We start from the raw sequence: 23,037 nt of genomic DNA, 5'->3' as shown, positions 1-23,037 counted from the left end.
GTATGAGATCAACAAAATTAGATCTGGTTGAAATTTTTGAGAATTTACCGGGTAGGGCCTCGCAAAAATCACTTGGCCCGGGGGCTCATGATGGTCTTGAGACGACCCTGCTCATAATCAATAAGTTAAAAAGATAATTCAGTCTTTGATTTGAACAAAGAGAAAATTCAGGTTGGCTTTGTTGAAAATACGGGAAAAACAGGACTTTTTTCAGAAGTCAGCCCGGCCAAATGAAGACGTGAATCCCGTTTAAAAATACAGGAATGTCCTGGGAAGTAATGATCATAATGGTCAAGCTGATCACCCTTCTTCCAAGTGGTTGGAGATGTAACGGTGTGAAGGAGCGACATCTATGTGCATGAAATAACAACGTGAATAAGAAAAAAAAAGCATTTACAATCTGGCTTTTTATCTTGAAGGTTATCGCCGTTCCGATTAGTGGACTTTGTTTTGAATTAAAGTAAAGTATATTAAACTGCGGAATATTATTTAATAGCATTTCATATAAATTAACAGAAATTTATAATAGAATAAAAGAAAAAAAAATTTGTAGGCGCATAGCATATTTGCATATTATATAAATTAAGCAAATAATTACAAATATATTACAACTAGAATCATTCGACAGACACCTAACATTTGTATTGTGTGTACAGATTCAAATAAATTATTTTATTTTTTACATTGTAATATATATTTAAAATTTCCGCACCATTGCTTCATTTTTCAAAATATGTGTATTTTTATGGTGAGGATGACATTATTACTAAGAGTTAGAGCCTATATTTTTCGAAGTTCTGAAGTAGCTTTAACCAGTCAACTGTCCAATTAATTTCTCCGAGCGTTACCCGCAGTGCCCACTTTTTTCGAAGATGCGAGCGCTTTTTACCTTTTCTTGGACGTTCGATATTTTTATCGATATGTCGAAACGTAATATGACACCCCAAAAGTGGGGAAGAGGGTCATAATGTCCTGTGACTAAAAGAAATGCTGTTGATGGATTTATGTGGAACCATAGTAGTTGAACCTTTGCTAAAAGATATATGAGTAATAAAACATATGCATCTTCGCAAGGGAATCGGAAATCGAAAAAAAAAGCGATGGGGATGCAGCTTTACAAAACATGACAAAGATAATAGTAATAATAATCTCAGACCTTGAAATATAATTGTCAACTCCACTCCATCTAGTGATGAGATAATAAAGTTGAAGGATGGCTGTACAGATGGCAGCACATGTATGACAAATGATTTCGTCATATCTATGTGAAAAAGATTCAGAAGTCTGTGCATCTGCAAAAATGCCGTTGTAGACACCACCATTACGTATATCACGACTGCAAATGCTGTCTTAACCACTTCACTGGTGAAAAAGTCTGGGCGCCTGCAAATGCAGTCGTAGGCATCACCATTACGTAAGGCAACGATGGCAAATGCAGTCGTAACCTCTTGACTAGTTAAACGTGTCATCTCTACATGAATTAAAAACATTTAATTGTGTAATTTAAACATGTAATCGAAATTGCCGATTAAAATTTGCATAAAATCGTCTTACATTTTGTAATTGTGCAAAATCACTCAAAAGAAAGACAGTATTCCCTTAATTATATTCATCTTTTTTGTTTTATTAACAGTTGAAATGACTTACAGAATTTCGATTCCTGTTTTGGCTTCCGCTGCAGCTCTTGTTGTTGCTGCTGCCTGGCTCCTTTGTAAAAGAAAAAAAGTATATGTGCAAGTTGCCAAAGTGAAGAAGCTCTTCATCTATCCAGTGAAATCATTGAAAGGAGTTGAAGTTCAAAAACTTGATTTTGGAAATTTTGGTGTTGAAATTCGGGGCTTTCTGGATCGGTAATAGTTTCGGTTATCATATATTATGTCAATGAACCTATATTCTTTAACTCTTATGCTGCAGGAATAGTTGGAGAAATGCTTCCCTAACTGTGACAGCATAAAAAGAAAAAATTCTTAAGACCCATTTACACCCATTATGTGATTCAGTAGGTAACTAAATTTTAAGTGACTGATCGTTCAAAAAAGTACCCACACGATAAGTGATTAAGTAGGTGCTCATTGGATCATTTTTATGAAGGCTAAGCGTAACTAACGCATTTGCGTAGAGCCTGCTGAAAGGGAGGAAGAGGTTTTTTTAAGCTTAGCGCTTACTTTCAGTGATGTACGTATTTCATGAGAAATTTCACACATTCGAAGGAAAAATTTGTCAATGTGGGAAATTTCTTGGCCTTTGTAGAAAATTCTAGGGTTCGTTGAACATAAAAATTATCAACACTTGGGAACACATTGACCGAATACGCCACAGCTTCCAACATTGATTGATTTTTAGCCTATTTGTTAAGGTTATTTTCATTGCAATAGTTCAACCAACATTCATGGCAAAGATATTCTTTATTAAACTTCAAGGTTGTGTGCTCCAGCCACTTTTATTTCCGAACAATTCCAGCTAAATGAAAGGAGATGACAAAGCATATAAACAGGTTCACACTTAAGATCAAAATACCCCCCCCCCTCCCTACCCCCACAGAGAAAGAGAAAAAAGACCTCTCCAATAGTGGCATGTCACGCCCTCTGGCACATGCGCATAGGTCTGCTTAATGGAAAAAAATTAGAATCAGGTTTACTTACTAAATCACTTACCAACTAAGTGGCATATGAAGAGTTCTTATTGTCTGCAAACATTTTAAAGTACTTGACAACTTAAAATTTAGTTAACTTTTCAATTTAATCACTTAACGTATATAAATGAGCCTTTATTTTCATGTCTTTTTTGAAAGATAGATGGCACTCAAACTCATGTTGAAAATATAATATGATACAAATATAATATAATTGAAAAAAAATTGTGACACAAAAGTAGAATCCGGGTTCAAACCCACAATCACCCACAAAATAGTGATTGGGGACAAGCGGGCACTCTACTGCTACTCAACAATATACACCCATCCCATACAGTATAAGCAAACCTGTCAGAGAATAGAGAAATAATAGTACAAATATAAAAAAACTAGAGTATATATGCTTATGCCATCTATATGTCATTTAAAGAATTTCATCTTAAGAAAGCATTTTAAATCATCACAGGATTATGACAGCAGACTCGTCATCTATGGATGATGGGAGCACTCTGAGGGTTAAGAAAACAAAATGAAGTCTATTATTATGTATATATTTTCTATTAGCCTATAACAAATATTTTGATGAAGCAAAGTGGCTTGATTATATTCATAAATATTTTCTTTACAGTGTTTATGTACCCATTGCAATCTTATGTGCCAAGGGTTGGTTGATAAATAATTAAGTGTGTTTCGATGAAAATTGGTTATAATTAAGTAATGAATTTAATATATTTGAAAATTCACTCTCTGGTGATTCCATTTATTTGGATACCAAGTTTGGTCATTGAGTACATTTAGTATTGCTTATGAAAATTCTGGTATTAAATTTCTTCTAAAGATATTTTGATTGAAGCTATTCAGTATGTTGTTAATAAGTCTGAGATAAATGTAAGTCTTATGCTTCTGTTTTCATCTTTTTTTTTTCTTTTAAATGGGTTAAAATGTATAACAATACCAAGTAACATTCAAAGTTATATGTTATTGAATTGTATCTCTAAAGTTTCCTTATTATTATTCAATTAAATAAAATCTAATTAACGATTAATCTAACATCCATCTAATTCATAATATAATAAACCATTCATGAAATTTTTTTTTAAATATACTTAAGTTTTTTAAAGGCAAAATCCACCATTTCATAAAAAAAAATTATTTTGTCTGAATTAAAATATGCAGCTGAAATGAATTTATTATTCTGAGAAAGTTATGAAGAGAACTATTTTTTGTCAACAAATATGACCAAAAAAGTTGTATAATTATACCTTTTACATGTAATACATTTATTTTTTCATGAATGATGAAAAAAAAAATTTTTTTTCAAAAATTAATATCAAATTCTATATGTTTTTATGCAGTGATTTTACCAGAGATTTGAATGTGATAATGTGTTAACCACTTTGTGCACTATTTTTTAATGTTGTTAAAAATATAATGTATAATAAAACATATCTTTTATGTATTCAAGATATATATATATATATAAACATTTATCTCTCTATAGTTCTTTCATGCTTATGTCTGGTGATAGCGTGATGCTATCTCAAAGGCAAGAACCCACTCTTGTTTTACTGACACCGTCGGTGTCTGAAAGTGAACTCACTATATCAGGTGGTACCCAACAAGATCTCAAAGTTAAAATAAGGACCAATATTTCACCAGATGATAATGTTGTTGTGTGTCGGTGAGTGAACTTTTTTTTAGATGATTGAAAAATATATAAAATATTTACTGGAAAATGATTGTGAAGACATGAAGGATTGAGTTAACATAATTTTTCATAATGTTTTTTGGCTTTCATTCATTTGGCATATCTCATTTTTTCAAGAAAAAGGAATATGCATAGAAATTTTTGAAACATATATACAAACAGATCGAACTTGATATTTAGCCCCAAATTTTTCTGTTAGTCTGATGTGTTTTTAAAAGGTTGGTTTTTCAAGCTCCACCTGTCTGGAACATAGGTTACCAAACTTTTTGTTCATAACACTCCTCAGAAAATTTTCCTTTCCATCTCCTTCCTGAGTGATCCCATGGGATTCTATATTGCATCCATAAGTATTATCCTCATTTGACGATATTGCCCACGATATTGGGGAAACATTGGACTAGAATATGGATCTTTAGAAGTGCAGCTTACCTATATTTCAAATCAAGAGTGAAGTGTAATGATTAAATATTTGTACCATTGAAAGATGTGTTGCTCTCAGTGATGAGACATTTTTAACGATGGAGATCAGCATGCATTTGTGACAAAAAGGGATGAAACAATTGATAGAGTAATTTTCTATCAATTGTTTCGTCCCTGATTGACAATCTGTGTGAAAAAAATAAGTGGTAGATGATTTTGAGAAATACATAACTACTTCACCATACACCAACTCCACATTGCTGCACTGCAATTTACTGCCGTTATAAAGTTGGGTTGGAAATTAAGATGTCATCTCTCAGTGGTCACCTCAAGGTCGTTAGGGAATATATCTTGTTATCTATATTCTTCCCCTGGATTGAACCAACCTGGGACCTGACAACAACCTTCACAATGGTAGCCAAGCATCTTACAACCATGTCACTCGGGCACACAAGAAGAAATGTATTGGAAAGTTTAATACACAAATGAACTTGCATTTCAGTCAACTACATGCTAAATATTTTTAAATTTTCTGTTCATTCACTAATAGGTGTAAATAATCCAAAATGTGATTATTTGTCATTAGAAATAACGTTTTTTTAATATTACTAAAGCTACTCTGATATTACTAATTTTTCTTTTGAAGAAGAAATAACATCTATTTTATCTCATTTATTCATTTACTGACAGAGTTCATAAAGATTTTATAAAAGTTGTTGACTGTGGTGGTGATGCTGCTCAGTGGTTTTCAACATATTTGAATCGAACAGATGTACGTCTAGTCCAATGTTTGCCTGAATTAGGAACAAGGAAAATACCTACAATAAGTTCAAATAAAACACAAGCAAACAAAGGATCTCGGGTAATCTTGTTTCTTCTTTCATATTATATTACAACAGAGCCTCCTATTTTCAAAATAAAGGGCTTAACCCATGTTACATAAAAAATTCTCTGATACAGGTTGGTATCTCTGTAAAGCTGTAAAAAAATTAAAATAAGTGCTTCAAAGCAAATAAGGGGCTTGTCATTCTAAAAATTTACTTTTAGTATTTATTAAATTTTACCACTTGTATTTATAAAATCTGAAATTAACAATGATCCTGAAAATGTATTTCCCTTAATTAAGGAAATTAATTATATTAGAGAATTCCCTATTTCCTTAATCACTGATCTCATTTGAAACCTCTTAGCTCACGTGTATCTTTGAAAATATGTATGTAAAACATTTTTATTTCATGTGTTCCAATGGAGGTTTTACTCTATATATTGTGGTAAATTGGTGATTATCCATAATTGCAATTATTATGCATGATCACTAGAACCCAAATCATATGCATCAAAAGAAAAGTGGTGAAATGTGCTCTAAAAATATGCAAATATGTTCTTGCCAAAATATGAAGCCTTATATCTTGCCTTATATGAAAGTGCCAAAATATACATAAATAATCTTGAAATATGCACTGAAAAACAAAAAACAAAATGGTCAAATATGTATTAAAAAATCTACTTCCAAAAAAAGGCAGGTATGTTTTTTTATAATACATATTTTCTATTTCTTAGTTTCATTTACAAAAAAATATCCCCACATATGTATATGCTGCATATGTGGATAATATTTTTATAATATGATATATAGCATTTTGTAAAATACTTTTTTTTTATTTGGGAATTTTTCATTTCTAGTTTGTCATAGCTGCTCAGTAACAAAATACCAGTAAGGCTGGGATTACAATATAAAATTTTGATAAAAGATCTTTTACAACACCTGAAAAAAAAACCAACTAATAAGCCTATTGGTTACAATCGCTTGAGTGTAACCGTTTTTTTTATTCATTAAATTTTTCAAGTTTTATCAAAGAGCTTCTACAAAACTTTTATAATGTAATGGAGGCCTAACAAAAGAATTTCGACACTATTTCTAAAAAAAAATTAACACTTTTGGCATATCTCTAGAAATAGTGTTAGGCCGGTATTACCCATGAAACTTTTGTGAAACTCTTTGATGAAACTTGACTAATGAAATCAAAAGCTTGTCTATTATATTCGAGCAAATGCAACTGATAGACTTATTGGTTGCATTTATGAAGTTTTGTGAAAGCTTTATATAACTTTTGTAATGCGATCCCGGCCTTACAATAAAATGATTGATATTTAGAAAATACAGTATTACAAACATCTCTATTAATTCACTAAATCCTACTTGCGAGAAAAAAAAATCAATGTTATGAAAATATTATGAGCAATATTTATTTCAAAAATTATAAAAAGTTATTGAGCTCAGATAAACCTTCTAAAATATGTACTTTGATTTTATGCATTTATATGCACTGATGCTAAAAAAAAGGCCAACATATGTAAACGCATATGCATATAATCCGGGCTCTAGTAATAATCATCTTGGTAAGTTTGATAAATTTCCCCACATTTATCACTTTTACCAGTGATTACGTATAATTCTCAAATGAAGTTGGTAAGTATGATAAATATGGAATTAATCATACAGAAATATCACTTAAATTCAACCACTTATCAACATCTCCTGTAAGTGATGGATACACTACACATATTTTTCCATAAATATTGTATTATAGAGAAATTAGGGTAAAAAATGTGTAAATTATTATCAGTCTATTAGCTCCTTTCACATTCATCAAAATTTTTAACCATAGTCAACATGACCGATCAAATTCATCATCCTAGACTGAAGTTTGAACAAAATATGCAAATTTTGGTAAATTTAAGTAATTCATAGACGATTTATAATATTTATCAATATGAGATAGAGATTACACATAATCAGCTGTAAATTTGCAAAATTTATCAAACTGAATTTATCACAAAATGGTTGTGATTACATAATAACCAGTGATTATGCGCATAATCACAAGATTTATTACATTTACCCTATCATATATATAACTGATTCATTGACTATTTAAACGTTTGCCACATGAAATTTCCTGAAGGGTTATTCTCTTTCTATCCTCTTTATGGTTTTCCCATACCAGGAACAAGTCATAGTCCTGCTTTTATTGAGATCTTTCAGTTATGTCACATAGATGCTGTGCGGTCATGTGGGTATCGTGCTGGACTCTCATCGTGAGGATCCGGGTTTGGACTCTTGACACACAGTGATGGTCGGCCGAAGTTGGTTTTCCAATTTCAAAACTTGAATGAGAGGCAGTCTCCCATTTAAAAAAATCTCTCAGCAGACTTAAAACACCATGCATACATAATACGAAGATTCAAGCATGTGTCATCTTTACTTTGAAATATGAGAGACAGATGACAGCACTAACAAGAACACCAAACAACAATTCTGACATAAATACATTAGTGCCACACATACACTCAGAACACACATTTCGGCGTGTACCAATTCGTTGGAAATTCTATAAAGAAATGTGTATGAGGTTCATGTACTGTTAAGTAGTAGTAATAAAGTAACATAAAAACAATTCACTGAAAGACCAAGCACCTTTAACTGTTGACACACACAACATTGACAGCATTTGACATTTTACTGATGTCCACTGACCAAATACTATACAGTATTTATTGATGATTCTTTAATTTTACTTACCTATATCAGAAATAAGCTTACAGAATTTCCCATTTACTCCTTAGTTTTTTTCTTGTATTGGAAAATTGTCTTATTTTCAAAGAACAAAAAACCTTTTTTTTCGCCTGTCATTCAAAAATCTAATTCACATAACTTTTATTTTTTTCTTCTCAATATACTGTGTTGTTGATAGATAGGCCTACAAGATGCAGGAGCTGTACATATAGCGTCGGACTTATCTGTTGAAGAACTGAACAAAAAACTGAAGGAAAATGTTTCTGAATTGAATTTTAGACCTAATATATTGGTTGAAGTTTCTGAACCATTTCAGGAGGTACATTATTATTTTTTGTCTGTGATAATTGCAACTACTTTGCTATGATATGGATAATTATAACATGGGATAATCATGCCAGAAAATCATCCATTTTATTACTTTTTTTTTTGGTTTCTGATGCTCTTAGAATCATAAATACATAACTAATAGATAGTCACTAGAAAATTGCCTACAAAGAGGGCCGTATCTAGGCTCAGGCAACAAGGGCACTGCCGAATGGGGGATCCCACAAAAGTCTACACACATTTGTTTTGGTTAATAATAAACCTTTCAATAGCAACCCCAAGGAAAAGTCTGCCGCGGGGCCCTGAGGAGGTAGTCAACTTCATTTTAATATTACTTACAGAATCAATATTTCTTTTCAACACCTATATGTTACAATTTTATATCTGATTAAAAAAATTGCAACTATTATTTACTCTCAGATAGTAATACATCATAAACTTATGACTTATTTTCTTATTTTTCTCCCTTTAGATATTCTCTTTCAGTAGCTCAATACATATCTTGTCTAGGTACATCCTTCAGTTAGTGAACTTGTATAATTCATGCTCACTTCCACCTTGCTGCAGTAGGGTTCTGTTTTTTAATTTCATGTTTTTCTTATCCTCGAGAAATTTACCCTGACATAACCTTTTGCACAGAAAAGTATGCACACAACGCAATAAAATATAATCAGTAAATTTTTAGTTTATGGGAAAAATTCCAATTAATATAATTCTTTTAAGTTAGTTTGTGCTGCCTAGATTTACACTGGTTAGGGCTGAGTGCCGAATAGTAGCCAACTATTCATTTCATCTCTAGTTTTTACCTCAGAACATTTGCAGTCAGCCGAGGGCTTGTTGCAGAAAAATACAAAACATTCCGTTTCGAGGCCTTTAGCCCAGTCATAGTTGCAAGATCAGGGCATTCCAACTATACCAGTGGTTCTTAAAATTGGTTCACTGACCCCTTGGGGTCCTTAAAGAGGTATCAGAGAGTCTGAGTAGTTGAAGGAGAAAACAATTTATTTATTGTGCTTATATTATTATCATGTGCTGAACTATTAAATAGAAAAGTCCATGACCTTCATCTTATTGGTACAAAGGGTCCATGGAACACAAAAGGTTAACAACCCCTAAGCTAGACCGGAAACAAAATAGGTATCAATAGACAACTGAATTTTCCTTGTTACAATAACTACCAAAACCTATTTTACACATAAAAATAATTCTATGAATATTAAAAATCATATAAAGTGCCATTTTTATTAATTATTTGATATACTAGGGTGCATTATATTGAGCGTAAGATTTAATACAAAGAAGCTTTATTTCAATATGCTGTAATACCATAATTCACAATTATGGTACACATCATTTTCCCCCCTTGTATTTTCTTTAGGACGATTGGCAGTTTGTGGCTTTTCCTGATGGATCAGAACTTGCCACTGTTTTTCCATGTGGAAGGTGAATTTGAAATTATATTTGTGGTTATATTTTGATATTAAACTAGATTTTTGTCATCATTAAGGAATACTAGTGTTTTTGAAGATGCAAAACATGCTTGAGTTTTTTCATTTATAAACAAAACTTACTAACGTAAACCCACCAGATTTATTACCAAAAAACATTGGTCTTTTCAATATCAATTGTGTAATATTAAATGGTTAAATAATATGCTCAACCTTTTTAATGTAAAATATTTAACATTTTTTTAAATGGGATCGTTTAGTGCTAAAGGGCTTTTAAACCTTAATAGAATGTACAAATATTCTTTGTATTTTGCAAAAGATTAATCATTCTCTGCATTTCAGGTATTCTTTCATAATGCGCTGGTTTGTTTGTAAAATTCCAGGAAGAAAGGTAGAGAGTTAATATACAAGACAACTGGGGGGGGAGGGGGCATGACTGGATCACTGTTGGATTTTTTTATTCATTGGATTTCCTTATTACTGAATGTGTGTGAAGGGGCATAAACATACACATTCTTTATCTCCAAGTCTGCTCATTTTTATCTTGTTCATGAAGAGAGGAAACATGTCAATATACATGATACCCTTTCAATCAGAGAAGAGAATGAAAATTTCCTAGAACACAGGATAAATCAAGAGAGTGGTCACAACAGCAAAGGTCAAGACAGCAAACTGTAAAATACTCATCTAATCTGTTTACCATGAGTTGCAGACAGCAATCTCCTCCTATTGAAATCAAGCAAGATATTTTAATCCCCCTTTCAGACCCAGTGAGAACAAATGGGAAGGGTTTGTTTTTCCTTGCTGTAGATATTTTTTTTTAACCTCTGGTAGTTCAGTGCTAACATTAACAATAAAACAGCCATAATCCTTGAAGTCAGGGCTAAAGTCCCTTAAAGTAAAAAAAATATCTACTATCTGCTGTGAGGAAAAGCAATCCCTCCAGTTATGCATACAAAGTCTGAAAGGGATAATATTAATTGTGAATTGGTAATTAAAATTTTAAATTATTGCTTAAAAAACAATGTGAAAAGTTATTTCAATTGAAGACATATTTTTTTCTTGCTGACTGGGTGATATGAAATCGGGTTTACATAAAAAATTTCCCACAATCCATTTGAGTTAATATGGTTCAACTGTACTCCCATATACAGTGTATTCTATAATTTTATTCTTGTTAATATTTATGTGATTAGTTGGTCCACATGGATCAGTAAATATACAGGGTGAACAACAAGTTCTGGACACATTAAAATATTAGTAACAAATTTACCAATTTACATAAAAAGATGTGGTTCGCTCTAATATACTTATCATGGCCCTACAATTTTTCTTGATAAATTTTGAAAAAGTGTAAATAATTTCACTCACTGGTGCCAGAGTAAACCAAAAAACTTGATATAACACATAAAAATGCAAGACAAACAGTGCATAATTAATGTTTATTACAATTTGTGTTACATAAAACTGTCACATTTCAATGTGAGCACTTTTTTTTAGCTCTGACTACATCTAATTGGGTGAAAGAGTGCTCATGTAAATGTGGTAGTTTTGTGTAATGCAAATTGTCATTAACATTAATTATGCACTGCTTGTCTTGCATTTTATGTGTTATATTGAGTTTTTTGTTTTACACTGCCATCAGTGAGGGAAATTTGAACTTTAAAAAATAACATCAGGCCATGAAAGTATTTTAATGCAAACTTCACCTTTTTATGTTGATTGGTTAATTTTTAATTTGTTATTAATTTTCAAAATGCTTCCACCCTATATTTCACCTTTAACCAGTCATCTTTGCAATTAATTTTTCCTTTTTCAAAATTTTAAAGCTAGTAAAATGTATTTTCGTGATTAAAATTTTTTATGAATACATTAAAATTGACTTCACATCATGTTTTTAACTGTGTTTTTAAGTCATTAACAAAAAAAATTGTAATTGAAATAATTAATAATTAGTTTAAAAAATTGAAATAATTAGACTAAAAATTGTCATAACGGCATACACCAGCATAGTCATAAGACTGGTTAATAAGGACATAAGACTTTTAAAATGTAAGAAGATCAGGAAAAGTGGGATAAAAATATAATACATGTTTTATATGGGGTAAAATATATAGTATATATGTTTTATTTGTGTGTATATATGCCTATATTAAAACCCTGATACATAGCATATATCTTTGTAAAGTAGGTGAAAAGTCACAGTGGTGTAAACAGAGCTGTAACTAGGGTTTTTGCTGCCTGGAGAAACATAATTCAGCTGCTCCCACAACTTTAAAATTTTAAAATTTTGTAATGGTGTTCTTTGTTCCCCCTAAAACTGCTGCCCGGGGCAATTGCCCACCCCTGCCACCCTTCTAGTTATGGATCTGGGTGTAAGTCTGTTATTCCAAATCTTAAGGGAGAAATTATTTCACTGCAGAGGTGTCATAAATTATAATTTATTATTTGCTGGCAATGGAGATTATTCACAATTTACTTTGCATTCTCTTTCTTTCAAGGTATTAATAATTTTGGACCAAGAAAATAATGCAGTCACAATCTGACTGAAAAATGGCACTGCTGTGACTTTTCGCCCCCTTTCACACATTTAACTTGTCACCGTTGCAAATAAAAGTTGCACTGGCATTTAAATAAAAATGAAATCTTTCATTGAAAAAATTAGTTTCAATACAAAACATCACTTCTTTTTAATTGATAGGCTGTCAGAATTTTTGAAAAACTTTGTTCAAGTATGTTTGCTATCTTGTATATATATTTTTTCAATTCAAAGATTATATCTGCTTCATTTTTATTTCCATAAATATAGATGTTGTCATGCCATCATAGGCATGAATTTGGTTTTGTTTTTGGGTCTGCTAACCTTTAACATTTTATTTTTATATACAACAACTGTGTGTTCACAAATTTTTTTTCTGGTTTTTTTTTTTTTTTTTTTTTGGCGGGGTAACATGTTATGCCATCATAAGAATGAATTTGCATTTTTTATATATTTTTTTGTACTCGACCCAGATCGCAGAATCAACACATATACCACTTCCCCCAGAAGATGTGTGTGTGTCGCTGAAAAGAATGCACAGAACTTTTTGTCAACTAAAACTCATTCTTCTCTATATACATCGCACACAAACTTTCAACAATTGTCCAGACTTACTGTTTCCATATCAAAAAGGGGTTGCCAACTGTTTGCCCAATGAAGGTGCACTATCATCATCAATTCAACCCAGGGCTTTTGTATAGGTTTGGTGATAACCAGATATCACTGGTTAAGGTGACCACCACATCACAAAAGGACAGTTATGGACGCCAGCATGGCGAGATCGTCATTGCCAAGGTGTGAAATTGTAGAGTTTTTTCACCTACAGACAAAAAGCACAGTCATTATGTAGTGAGCGTAGCAGCAAGTCCATGTGGGCGTTTCCTCGAAACTTACATGTGCGTACCATCGCTAAATTCATAATTAAAATAAAACCTTAGAGCAAAATTCTTTCAAGAAGCATCATAGATTCATCAATATCAACAAATTCATCAATCTTGTCAAAATCAAGGTCATCGCCTGTAAGATCATCTATCCCGTACGACACATCTACAAAAATATGAACTTTGTTTGGAATTATTGCCAGTCGCTGACTCACCACGACATTCCAGACTGTGCTAAAAGAAGCATCCTAGTATGTGACTGTCCGAGCTAACCATTCATAGACTGTGACATTCTCGATAGACACATCATTTGAATCACACAACGATGGCGCTTCCACGTTCATCTTCAATTCAGGTATCACTCCTCTGGGAAGCTTCCTTAAATTTTTTTTATGCATTTTTTTTTTTTTTTTTGTGCACATTTTTTCAAAGTAATTTACATAGAGCCGAACAAGTAATAATTTATTGCCATGGTAATTTTTTTTAAATATGCATCCCACCAAGTGTCAATTCTAGCATGAGCGTAGAATTTTCATGTGTTTTTCTGTTTGTCATTTGCAAGTATTTATTCTATGAGAATCTCCTGTGCACAATGCTAAAATATATGTGATTTTTTAATTTATTTAACCCCAACGATCTCTGGTCAATTCCTTGCATTTTTGCTCATTGTCATTATTTCCTCTTTCCCCTGTTTTTCAAATTTTACTTGCACCTAGGTAATATTGCACCACCCTTTTTTTACACATGTTTTTAATATTTCTTCCATTACAGATGTGTCATGACAACTAATAATCCTTCCACTGGAATAAAAACAGATCAGGAGCCATTGAAACAGTTGAGAAAGTAAATTTATATCAGTTTTTCTCTCTTTCTTTGAATGTGAAATATACTGTAAAATCTTGTGAATTATAACTACTTCAAAAATATAGTTTGAATGAACATAATCTTTGTGCCATACATATAGTGACATAATTATAGTATTCATTACATGTGAATGACAGTATAATTCAATCTTTTTAATCATATTTAGTTTTACATTGCATTAAATATGTCATTTTTAATTTATTACCTATATTGCCAAACAAATTTTTAATTACCATAATTTCTCACACATATACAGTAAAGCCTTGATAAGTAGTCACGCAAAAAGTTATAAAGAAATTAGGGCAGCTGAAGCGGAAGAACTTAAATGGAGTGTTGTCAGATTCATTGTTCAATATCGTGAAATCATATAAACTTAAAATAAAAAAATTATCAAAATATGAATTAAAATTACAATATGAACAAAATTTATAGATTGCAAAAGAAAGAAAAACATAATTTATTTACATTTTTGAGCTTTTAGTTTTAAACTTATGATAAAATACACTGGGGTATATTTTCAATTTATATCTGTGTTTCTTTAATTTAGACTAATCAGAGCAACTGTTAAAATAGCATTTCTCTGCAAATTAATTTTCATATACCCAACACATTTAATTTTAGTGCTTTAGATTCTTCAGTAGTTCATGGTATAAATAGGTAATCTCAAACACAAGATCAAATTTTGGCTTTGGGGGGGGGGGGGGGTTAGGTTGGGCAAAGCAGAAAATTATAAGGCCTTCTCAACTTGGAGAAAAAATTTCGGTTTGTTGAAATATAGTTTTTTAGTATCATATTTCTTGGATTAAGCTCTACTTAACAAGCTGAACTAAATATTGTTAGTTTGCAACTCATTTGTTAGTTTTTGTTTTGACAAACACACACAATCTTGAATTTGGCGCAAACATCATATAATATCAAATTACCAATTAATTCAATTGCATTTCAACTATTCAGAATAAATTCTAAACATTCACAAACATTTTCTCCTCAGTATATTTGTTTATGTAATACAAGGAAGTCCTTTTTTTTAAAGAGATGATTTTCCTATTTTTAATGAAAAATGTTGCACTTATTCCCAAGAAATATTGTACAATATATTACTTGAAGAAAAAATCAATTACAGTTAGTGGTTGATAATAATTCAATAATAATTTGTAATAAAAAATACTAATGATTTTCAGTGATTAGGATGCAGTGATTTGCATGCAAAGTTTGTTGAAAATCTAAAACAAAAATTTCATTCAGTTATGCAGAGTTACTCAATGTAATCTACAAATTGGTTTTTACTTTTAAGGGGGTCTCCTACCTTTTAACATAGTAAAAAACTTTCTTATGTAGAAATATTATTAAATATATTATTTTCCATTGATTTATTTCCAATTTTTACCACATATATTTAGTTGTGTGTATACTATCCTAGGCCATTAAAAATTTTTGCACATCTCTATTACTTAATTTTTTACAAATTTTCAAAAAAATACTTTAAAAAATGCTTGTGTGCATGATAAAATAACATGATATCAATGAAAATTGATAAAAATTGATTCTCAAAATAAATTAAACTGATGTGACTAATAAATTAAACTAAAATGATGAAAAAGATTTTAAATCAATTCATAAATACTTAGGTTATAAGAAATTTTTTTTTAATTTTAACATCTTCAAAATTCAAGATTGAGTTAATAGAATCTCAATCCTTTTCATCATTTTATGAACTGAACAGTTTTCTTTATTTCGAATCATTTTTAGTCAATTACATTGATTTTACGCAATTTTATCATGTGGACAAGCTGTTTTTAATGCATTTTTTTTGAAAATTAGTAAAAAATTTTGTACTTATATAGTATAGCATACACCAGTGGATCTCAAAATTTTTTCACCTGGGGCTCCGCCATAAATAGGCACAATATAAATCTAAACCGTGAACAGATTGTATGATCCCTTGGGTTAATATTTGAATGTAATATGTGTTCTGTATTTGTCTTTATGTATTGATTAAATTTTCAATTTAAAATTAAAAAAAACAATATCGCCAGCTTGTTGCAACGCCCCTGACACAATCTGGCAATTCACATTTCGAGAAAAACTGGCATGCACAATCAAATACATATGGTAAAAATTTATTTATGGATAAAAATATATTTAATAATATTTCTACATATGAAAGTTTTTACCATATTTAAAGGTGGAAGACCTTTTATAAATTATTAATTTACATATGCTTAAAATTTTTTTATATTTAACTTGAGTGTTAATGAAGTTCATTATGCTGAAATGAATAAATGTATAAATACAGGTTATTGTTTTGTCATCAATTAACAATAGTGACAGTAATACTAATTGATAAATAATTTTTTGGATTTAAATTTTTCTTATAAAATTCATTGTTTTAAATCCACAGAAGCAATTAATTTTGATACTTCTTGTGTATTGTAGATTTAGAGTACCTGATGATTTAACATTAGCAAGAGAATTAAGTCACAGCCCGTGTTTTGGTATATTGTGCCGTATTGAAAAGTTTGGGACTGTGCAAGTCAGTGATGAAGTATTTGCCGTTGTAAAAAAAGGGCAATTCAAGTTTACATGAAATCTAGAAAAATGAGAAGAAAAAACAAAGAAATGTTATCAAGGAATTAATATGAGCATTATGGAGCTTGTGAATGCTGCAAAATATGTTTCGTAATTTTTTTTTCTTTCAATATATCCCATCCGAAAATTAATTTTTCATTTATTAGAGTAAATATTAAAATTTCTGCAAAGACAAATAACTTTTTTGAATGCCATATATATATATATATATATTTTTATTTTTTTTTACTTATTTTTTTTGTATACCTGATTTTGAATGTTGCGGAAAAAAATTGATGTGAATATTTTTATATTTTTGTAAGTATAGTTATGCACACTTTTGTCCTGAGAGTTTGCATGCGTCAAAAACTAATTAAACTTTGAGATCAGGAATACAGTTATTAATTTTTTTCAAATAAATTATGCAAAAAATTATACAGGGGCTTCCCCATAATTCCCCTCTCTGCTTGCACTTTACTGGGGAACGGTTGATCCTAGAGGCATACTTTTAATTAGAAATGGTATCCAAATAGTGTGTAGAACTCAGGTATGTCATTCATGATGCAAGGGGTTTTATTAACATATAAGAATGTACTGCTTATACAGACACCCTGACCTTAAAAACCCTATTGGAAAGTTGTTGCCCTGACTCTACTGAGGCCAACAAAAAACTCATGTTTCTGAGTGCAATACTCGTCGAGATATTTGAATTAAAAAATCTGAGAAAAGTTGGGGAAGAGCAGCACAAACTATGAGGGAAAAGACACAATGCTTCTTTCCCTCATTTATGCTGTTCTTTCGCAATTTTTCTCAGATTTTTTAATTCAAATATCTCAGAATATTGCGCTTAATAATGTGGTATATATATATTTTTTCCTGCTCAGGAGAAACAAGGCAACAACTTTCTAATTGGGTTTTTGAGGCTTGGGTGTCTACATTGCCACTGTGGTGGTCAAGTGGTCGTAGTGACAGAACCCATAATGTCAACATATGTCATAGTGTTTGAACCCCCACCTGTGGTCAGCATAAGTTGGTTTTCTGTGATTTCCTACTTCTAGGCTCAAATGCGAGCTGATGCCCCTATTAAAAAGTTTAGCCACAGAGAAAGATAGAGCAACAGTCCTACAATGGTACAAATATCCAATCTTGAACTTTACTCCCAAAATGTAGATGACAGCACTGAAAAATCAGACACAACACTAGGTACACACTCACACTTTCGGCACAACTCGCTTGGTAGTAAATTGCCCATGGCAATAGACCTGAGTTGTGTTTGGTTTGAAAGAAAGAAAGTGCCAATACAGACCATTCTCAATCTTCTTTATGACGTTAACTTAACAAGAACATGCTATGATGTTGAAACTCTTTTGGCAATAGACCGGAGTTGTGCTCGGTTGGAAAGAAAGAAAGGGCATCCACATTAAAAAGTCAATTTTTTTTTATTTTAATGGCTATATACTTTATAGCAAGGGCTATTTGCAACATGAAGAGAGAGAGAGAAGTCTGAGGTCTACACATTACTTGGATACTTTTTCTAATTTGAAGTATGCCTCTAGAGCAGCAGTTCTCAACCGGTGCTCCGCAGAGCCCTTTGGGCTCCTTGTGCACTTCCCAGGGGCTCCGTGGTCACTAGAGGATGATAAAATAAATCAGTAAATTTGATAAACAAACAAAAAAAAAAGGCCTAAAGGGTACTGCCATATAAATAATATAATAAAAAGGGCTCCTCAAGTTAAACAGGGCTCCGCCATGGAAATTATACACTGAAAAGGGCTCCGCGAGTCAGGAAAGGTTGAGAATCATTGCTCTAGAGTCAACGGTTTGCCAGTAAAATCAGGCAAGTGGAATTATAGAATCACCCTTTATACATCATACATATTCAAAGCTTTTGCAGAGCTGTAGGATGTTAAACCCCCCAAGCAGTCTTGCACTATTTTACATAAGTGCACCCAGCAAATGATTTTTAATTGCTTAACAACTAAATAAATATTTTCTTGACTATTTGTACATATTCAAATTCCTTAATGAACGTCATTTGTATATATTGAACCAGTTTTTGGCCAAAAGAGTTTCAATGAATAGTTTAACTATGTTTGTATATATTGAAATCTGAAATTTATAAACATGTATAACAAAATCCTTGTAAAATTCAGCCTGAAAATGTATGAAACATACATGAGTTTGTACAAGTGTTTGAATTAAAAAATATATTTTCTTGTAACGTATTTTTTTATGCATCAATGAGCTATCTATGTACATTTAGGTGGATATTTATAGATTTTTATGTAAATTCTAGCATATTTTATTTGATTAGTTAATGTCGTGATCGCCGTTTTCCCCATCAAAATATTTTTTATTTTACAATAGCATAGGCACATATTCTTATTTTAATTTAAAAAGAAAGACATTTTCTCGCTTTTGCTACATTGTGACATCCTCATCTTGCCCCCCCCCCCCAGACTTTCAAGTCTACCTCCACCTGTGCTCTTGGTTTGTGCTGTAAGATGCCCAGCCATTAAAATATAGATGTAAATTAATAACATTTCAACAGTACGATTAACAAATCATATTGGAACTTCTATTGTAAGGTAGAGAAGTACACCTCGAAGTTATTTTTCCACTCTTGCAGGCGTTTCCCGAATCAGGTAGTTTTGGGGAAGCTCATGATTTTCGAGAGCGGGGGGGGGGGGGGGAACCTCCTTTAAAATGTAGCTTTTCAGCCAGTTGGACTAATTCCTGGCCGCAAGTAAGCATGGTGATACCAGCCTTTTATAAGTTCCTTTTTTGTGCTTGTGTGTGGCATTCTGTTATTTTGTTTCCAATATTTTTCATTTTATTATTGTAAAATGTTTATTTTTTCTTGGTTCAAATCACAGTTAAATGTCTGTTTAAATTCTTTCCCTTTCCTTCAATTGATGTTTGATCAATGATTTTAAATGAATTTTTTTAATGTTAAAGTAATTTATTAAAAGTTTACATTCGGGAACAGCGTCAATGTTATCTGGAGTGCTTAAGTATGTTTTCATTTAACCGTCGCCTCACAGACGCTAAGTATATTTTTGTGCTAGTAATATATATATTTAGGTCATTCAATTCAAATTTATGACTGTAAACAGATTAACTAAGTAAAATTCAAACAATATATAACTTGTAAGTAATTTAAATATGTTTGTGGTTTGTCTAATTGTAAACACAAATCACAAAACTTCAGTTTACAGTACGTCACATTCTTTACTTTATTCAACATACGCAAATACAACTTGAAAAATTATTATTGCACTGTTGAAAAAATTTACTATTAAATAGAAAAGAGATTTAATTTTAGGTAAAATTAAATAGAATAATTATTTTATACATTATACAAGTTTGAGGGAAGTGTGTCAAAAAATTCATCTTCCATTAGCATACATAATACTTTTATCCAGTCATGTTCGTTTTCCAGATTGAATGTTTTCTGTGACGTCATGTTGGATCTAAAAATAATAAAATAACTATTAAGAGCAGCTGTTGCCAATAAAAATTAAAAATATATGAAATAAATGTTGTATTACTATCAGAATCGAATAAGGTCGCGTGGTGTCTAGACTCTATAAGTGCACATTCGTTAACCTCTAACAATGAAATCAAACTGGAGCCATGTTGATGATTTCTAGATATTAGTATTTAATTAATATAGGAAGGTAGATGGAAGTACAAGTCAGCCAGCCAATCTATTTAAAAACAGTGAATAAAAGAAATGCGCCTGGCGTCTCTTCCGACGCTACGCGAGCACTGCAGGGTTAATTTATATTATGTTACGAACCGCCCTCGCGACATTAAAAAAGATAATTACACTAAACCTACGAAGCCTATTCACCTAAATTAAGTTTTGTGCAACTTCCTTTTTTCTACTCACTCAATATATAGATTGCATACAGAGGGGCCGACATGATGAAAACAATGAGGGGGGAGGCTGAAGTTGCTGGCCTTTTCGTATATACGGGACTCGGGTGCGTAGGCATGAGAGGGAAGAGGCATTGTTTTTTCAGAAATTATTGGGAGGCTCAGACCTTTTACAAAATTTATTGGGTGGGGGGAGTCAAATCACTACCTCCTATATACCTCCTGTATATAGGAGGTAGTGGTCAAATGGCCCAAGGTTTCTAGAATATATATGGCCTAGGTTCCGGCGGCTACGGTTGCATAATTAACAGGTTGTATGGCATTTTACTGGAGAACCGTTGATCCTAGAGGTATACTTCCAATTAGAAAAAGTACCCAAATAGCGCGTAGTACTCACATCAGATATGTCATTCATGTTGCAAGGGGTTGTATAGTTATTTAAATAAAAATTTTAACTTATTTTTTACGGGTACTCTGTGTGCTCAAAACAACTTTCTAATTGGGTTAGACCACGGAAATCTTTTGAAACAACCAGCGAAATTATTTGTCTCAAATTAAAACTTAGAGGATTTCAAAAGATCAGATGGGGCTGCAGAAATGCATGAAAAGACACGGCCTAACTTTTCGGATACTATGCGGAGAAAGTGCAGCGGTGGATACAATTTTCACCAGTGAATGAAAAGAATCGGAGAGAAAATCATTGATTATACTGAAACCACCACAAAATGTTACGATGAAATTTTTTTTTGGAAATCGCCAAATTAAGACTCATTTTTTATTTCCCGCATTTTGTCATTGTCTCTCCCATTTTACGAACTAATTCCCAAGTCCGTACGGGTTCGTAAAAATGAGCGTTGACTCTGTGGTTTTTTTAAAATATATTTATTCCCAAGAAAATTTCTCGTTTTCTTCTCTCGTCGCATGGAATCAAATACAGCTAGTATATATATAGCCATGTAATCACACGTCGGCGATGAAAAAAATGGATTTGGCACCTACCGAACCGTCTTACATCGAACATTGGCCAGGGATTTCCAGCCACTTCGCGAATTGGCCAGCCAAAACCTGAATCATTTCGCCAAATCTGACTTTAGCCAAAACTCCCGGTCAATTCGCGAATTGGCCATGATTCAGGCTTTGGCAGTAACAAATACGGAATGCATAAAGTCCCTTTATGCTGTATAATACCTCGCGAAGCATTGATCCTAGAAGAATACTTCCTATTAGGGGCCATTCAAGTATTACGTAAGCAAATTTTCAGCCATTTTTCACCTTTCCCCCCCCCCCCCCGTCAGCAGCTTAGAATATTTCATATCTTCATATATGTTTTTTATATGGGTGGTTGATATATGGGGTGGTTGATGACGTAAGCAACCTTCAAACCGCCCTTGTCAGCAAATCCGAACCTCCCACCCCCCCCCCCCCGATGCTGACATAAAATACTTGAATGGCCCCTTAGGAAAAGAATCCAAAGTTACGTGTAGACCCCAGACGTCATTCATATAATACGTAGTAATTGAAATAAAAAATGGAAGCACTTTTTATTTGGTCCACACACACCATGTTCCAAAATACTCTATTCGAAAGTTGTTGCTCTATCTCTCCTGAACAAACTCTCGACAACAAAAATAATCCACGTTTCTAATTGCAATATTCGCTGAGATATTTGAATTCGGATATATTGCGAAAAATGAGGGAAAGAACGGCATATGAAGCGTAGAATGGGATGGTCCGTTAGTTTATGGGTTCTTCATTTTCAGCGATTTTCGAAAATTCAAATATCTTTCAATTCAATATGAATGACGTATGGTATCTGAGGTCCACACACTATTTGGATGCGTTTGCCAATTGGAGGTTTGATCAACATGAAATCCTGATATCTTCATGAAGATTCTGTATATTTGCAATGCAAAACTTCATGCACCTGATCTTGTAAACACTTTTTTTTAAGACGAACTGCAACAATTTTCATCCTTGGTTCAGGTTGATGACACGATGTCACAAATTTTAAATAACACTAGAGTGTTAGAATTGACGTTCCCAACTGGTGAGACAGCATTGAATCATCATTGGTGAAGTTGTCAATATCAAACTATTCTAGAGAAAGATCGTTCTCATTAAAAATGATAAAATCATCAGTTCGCTCAAGTTCTTACAAGAAAAACTATCATCTCTTCAGATGTATTGTGTA

The 23,037-nt window shown here is 32.1% G+C and overlaps 1 protein-coding gene across 1 annotated transcript; it reads left to right on the top strand.

The window, feature by feature from the left end:
* Nucleotides 1-391: 391 nt before the first annotated feature.
* LOC149076261 (mitochondrial amidoxime reducing component 2-like) lies at nt 392-19,132 on the top strand. The gene is made up of 8 exons (XM_089243830.1): nt 392-460; nt 1,634-1,850; nt 4,134-4,313; nt 5,451-5,622; nt 8,516-8,656; nt 10,043-10,107; nt 14,304-14,375; nt 16,833-19,132. Exons 2-8 carry the CDS (start codon nt 1,639-1,641, stop codon nt 16,981-16,983), a joined length of 993 nt encoding a protein of 330 aa, XP_089099956.1. The 5' UTR covers nt 392-460; nt 1,634-1,638; the 3' UTR covers nt 16,984-19,132.
* The last annotated feature ends 3,905 nt before the right edge of the window (nt 19,133-23,037 follow it).

The sequence above is a fragment of the Pholcus phalangioides genome, unplaced genomic scaffold (assembly GCF_987345545.1).
Source record: "Pholcus phalangioides strain wild (caught in Gottingen) unplaced genomic scaffold, Ppha-v1.0 ptg000015l_1, whole genome shotgun sequence".
Classification (NCBI taxonomy): domain Eukaryota; kingdom Metazoa; phylum Arthropoda; class Arachnida; order Araneae; family Pholcidae; genus Pholcus; species Pholcus phalangioides.
Note: the sequence above shows the minus strand (reverse complement) of the source record. Positions and strands in the feature narration are given on the sequence as shown.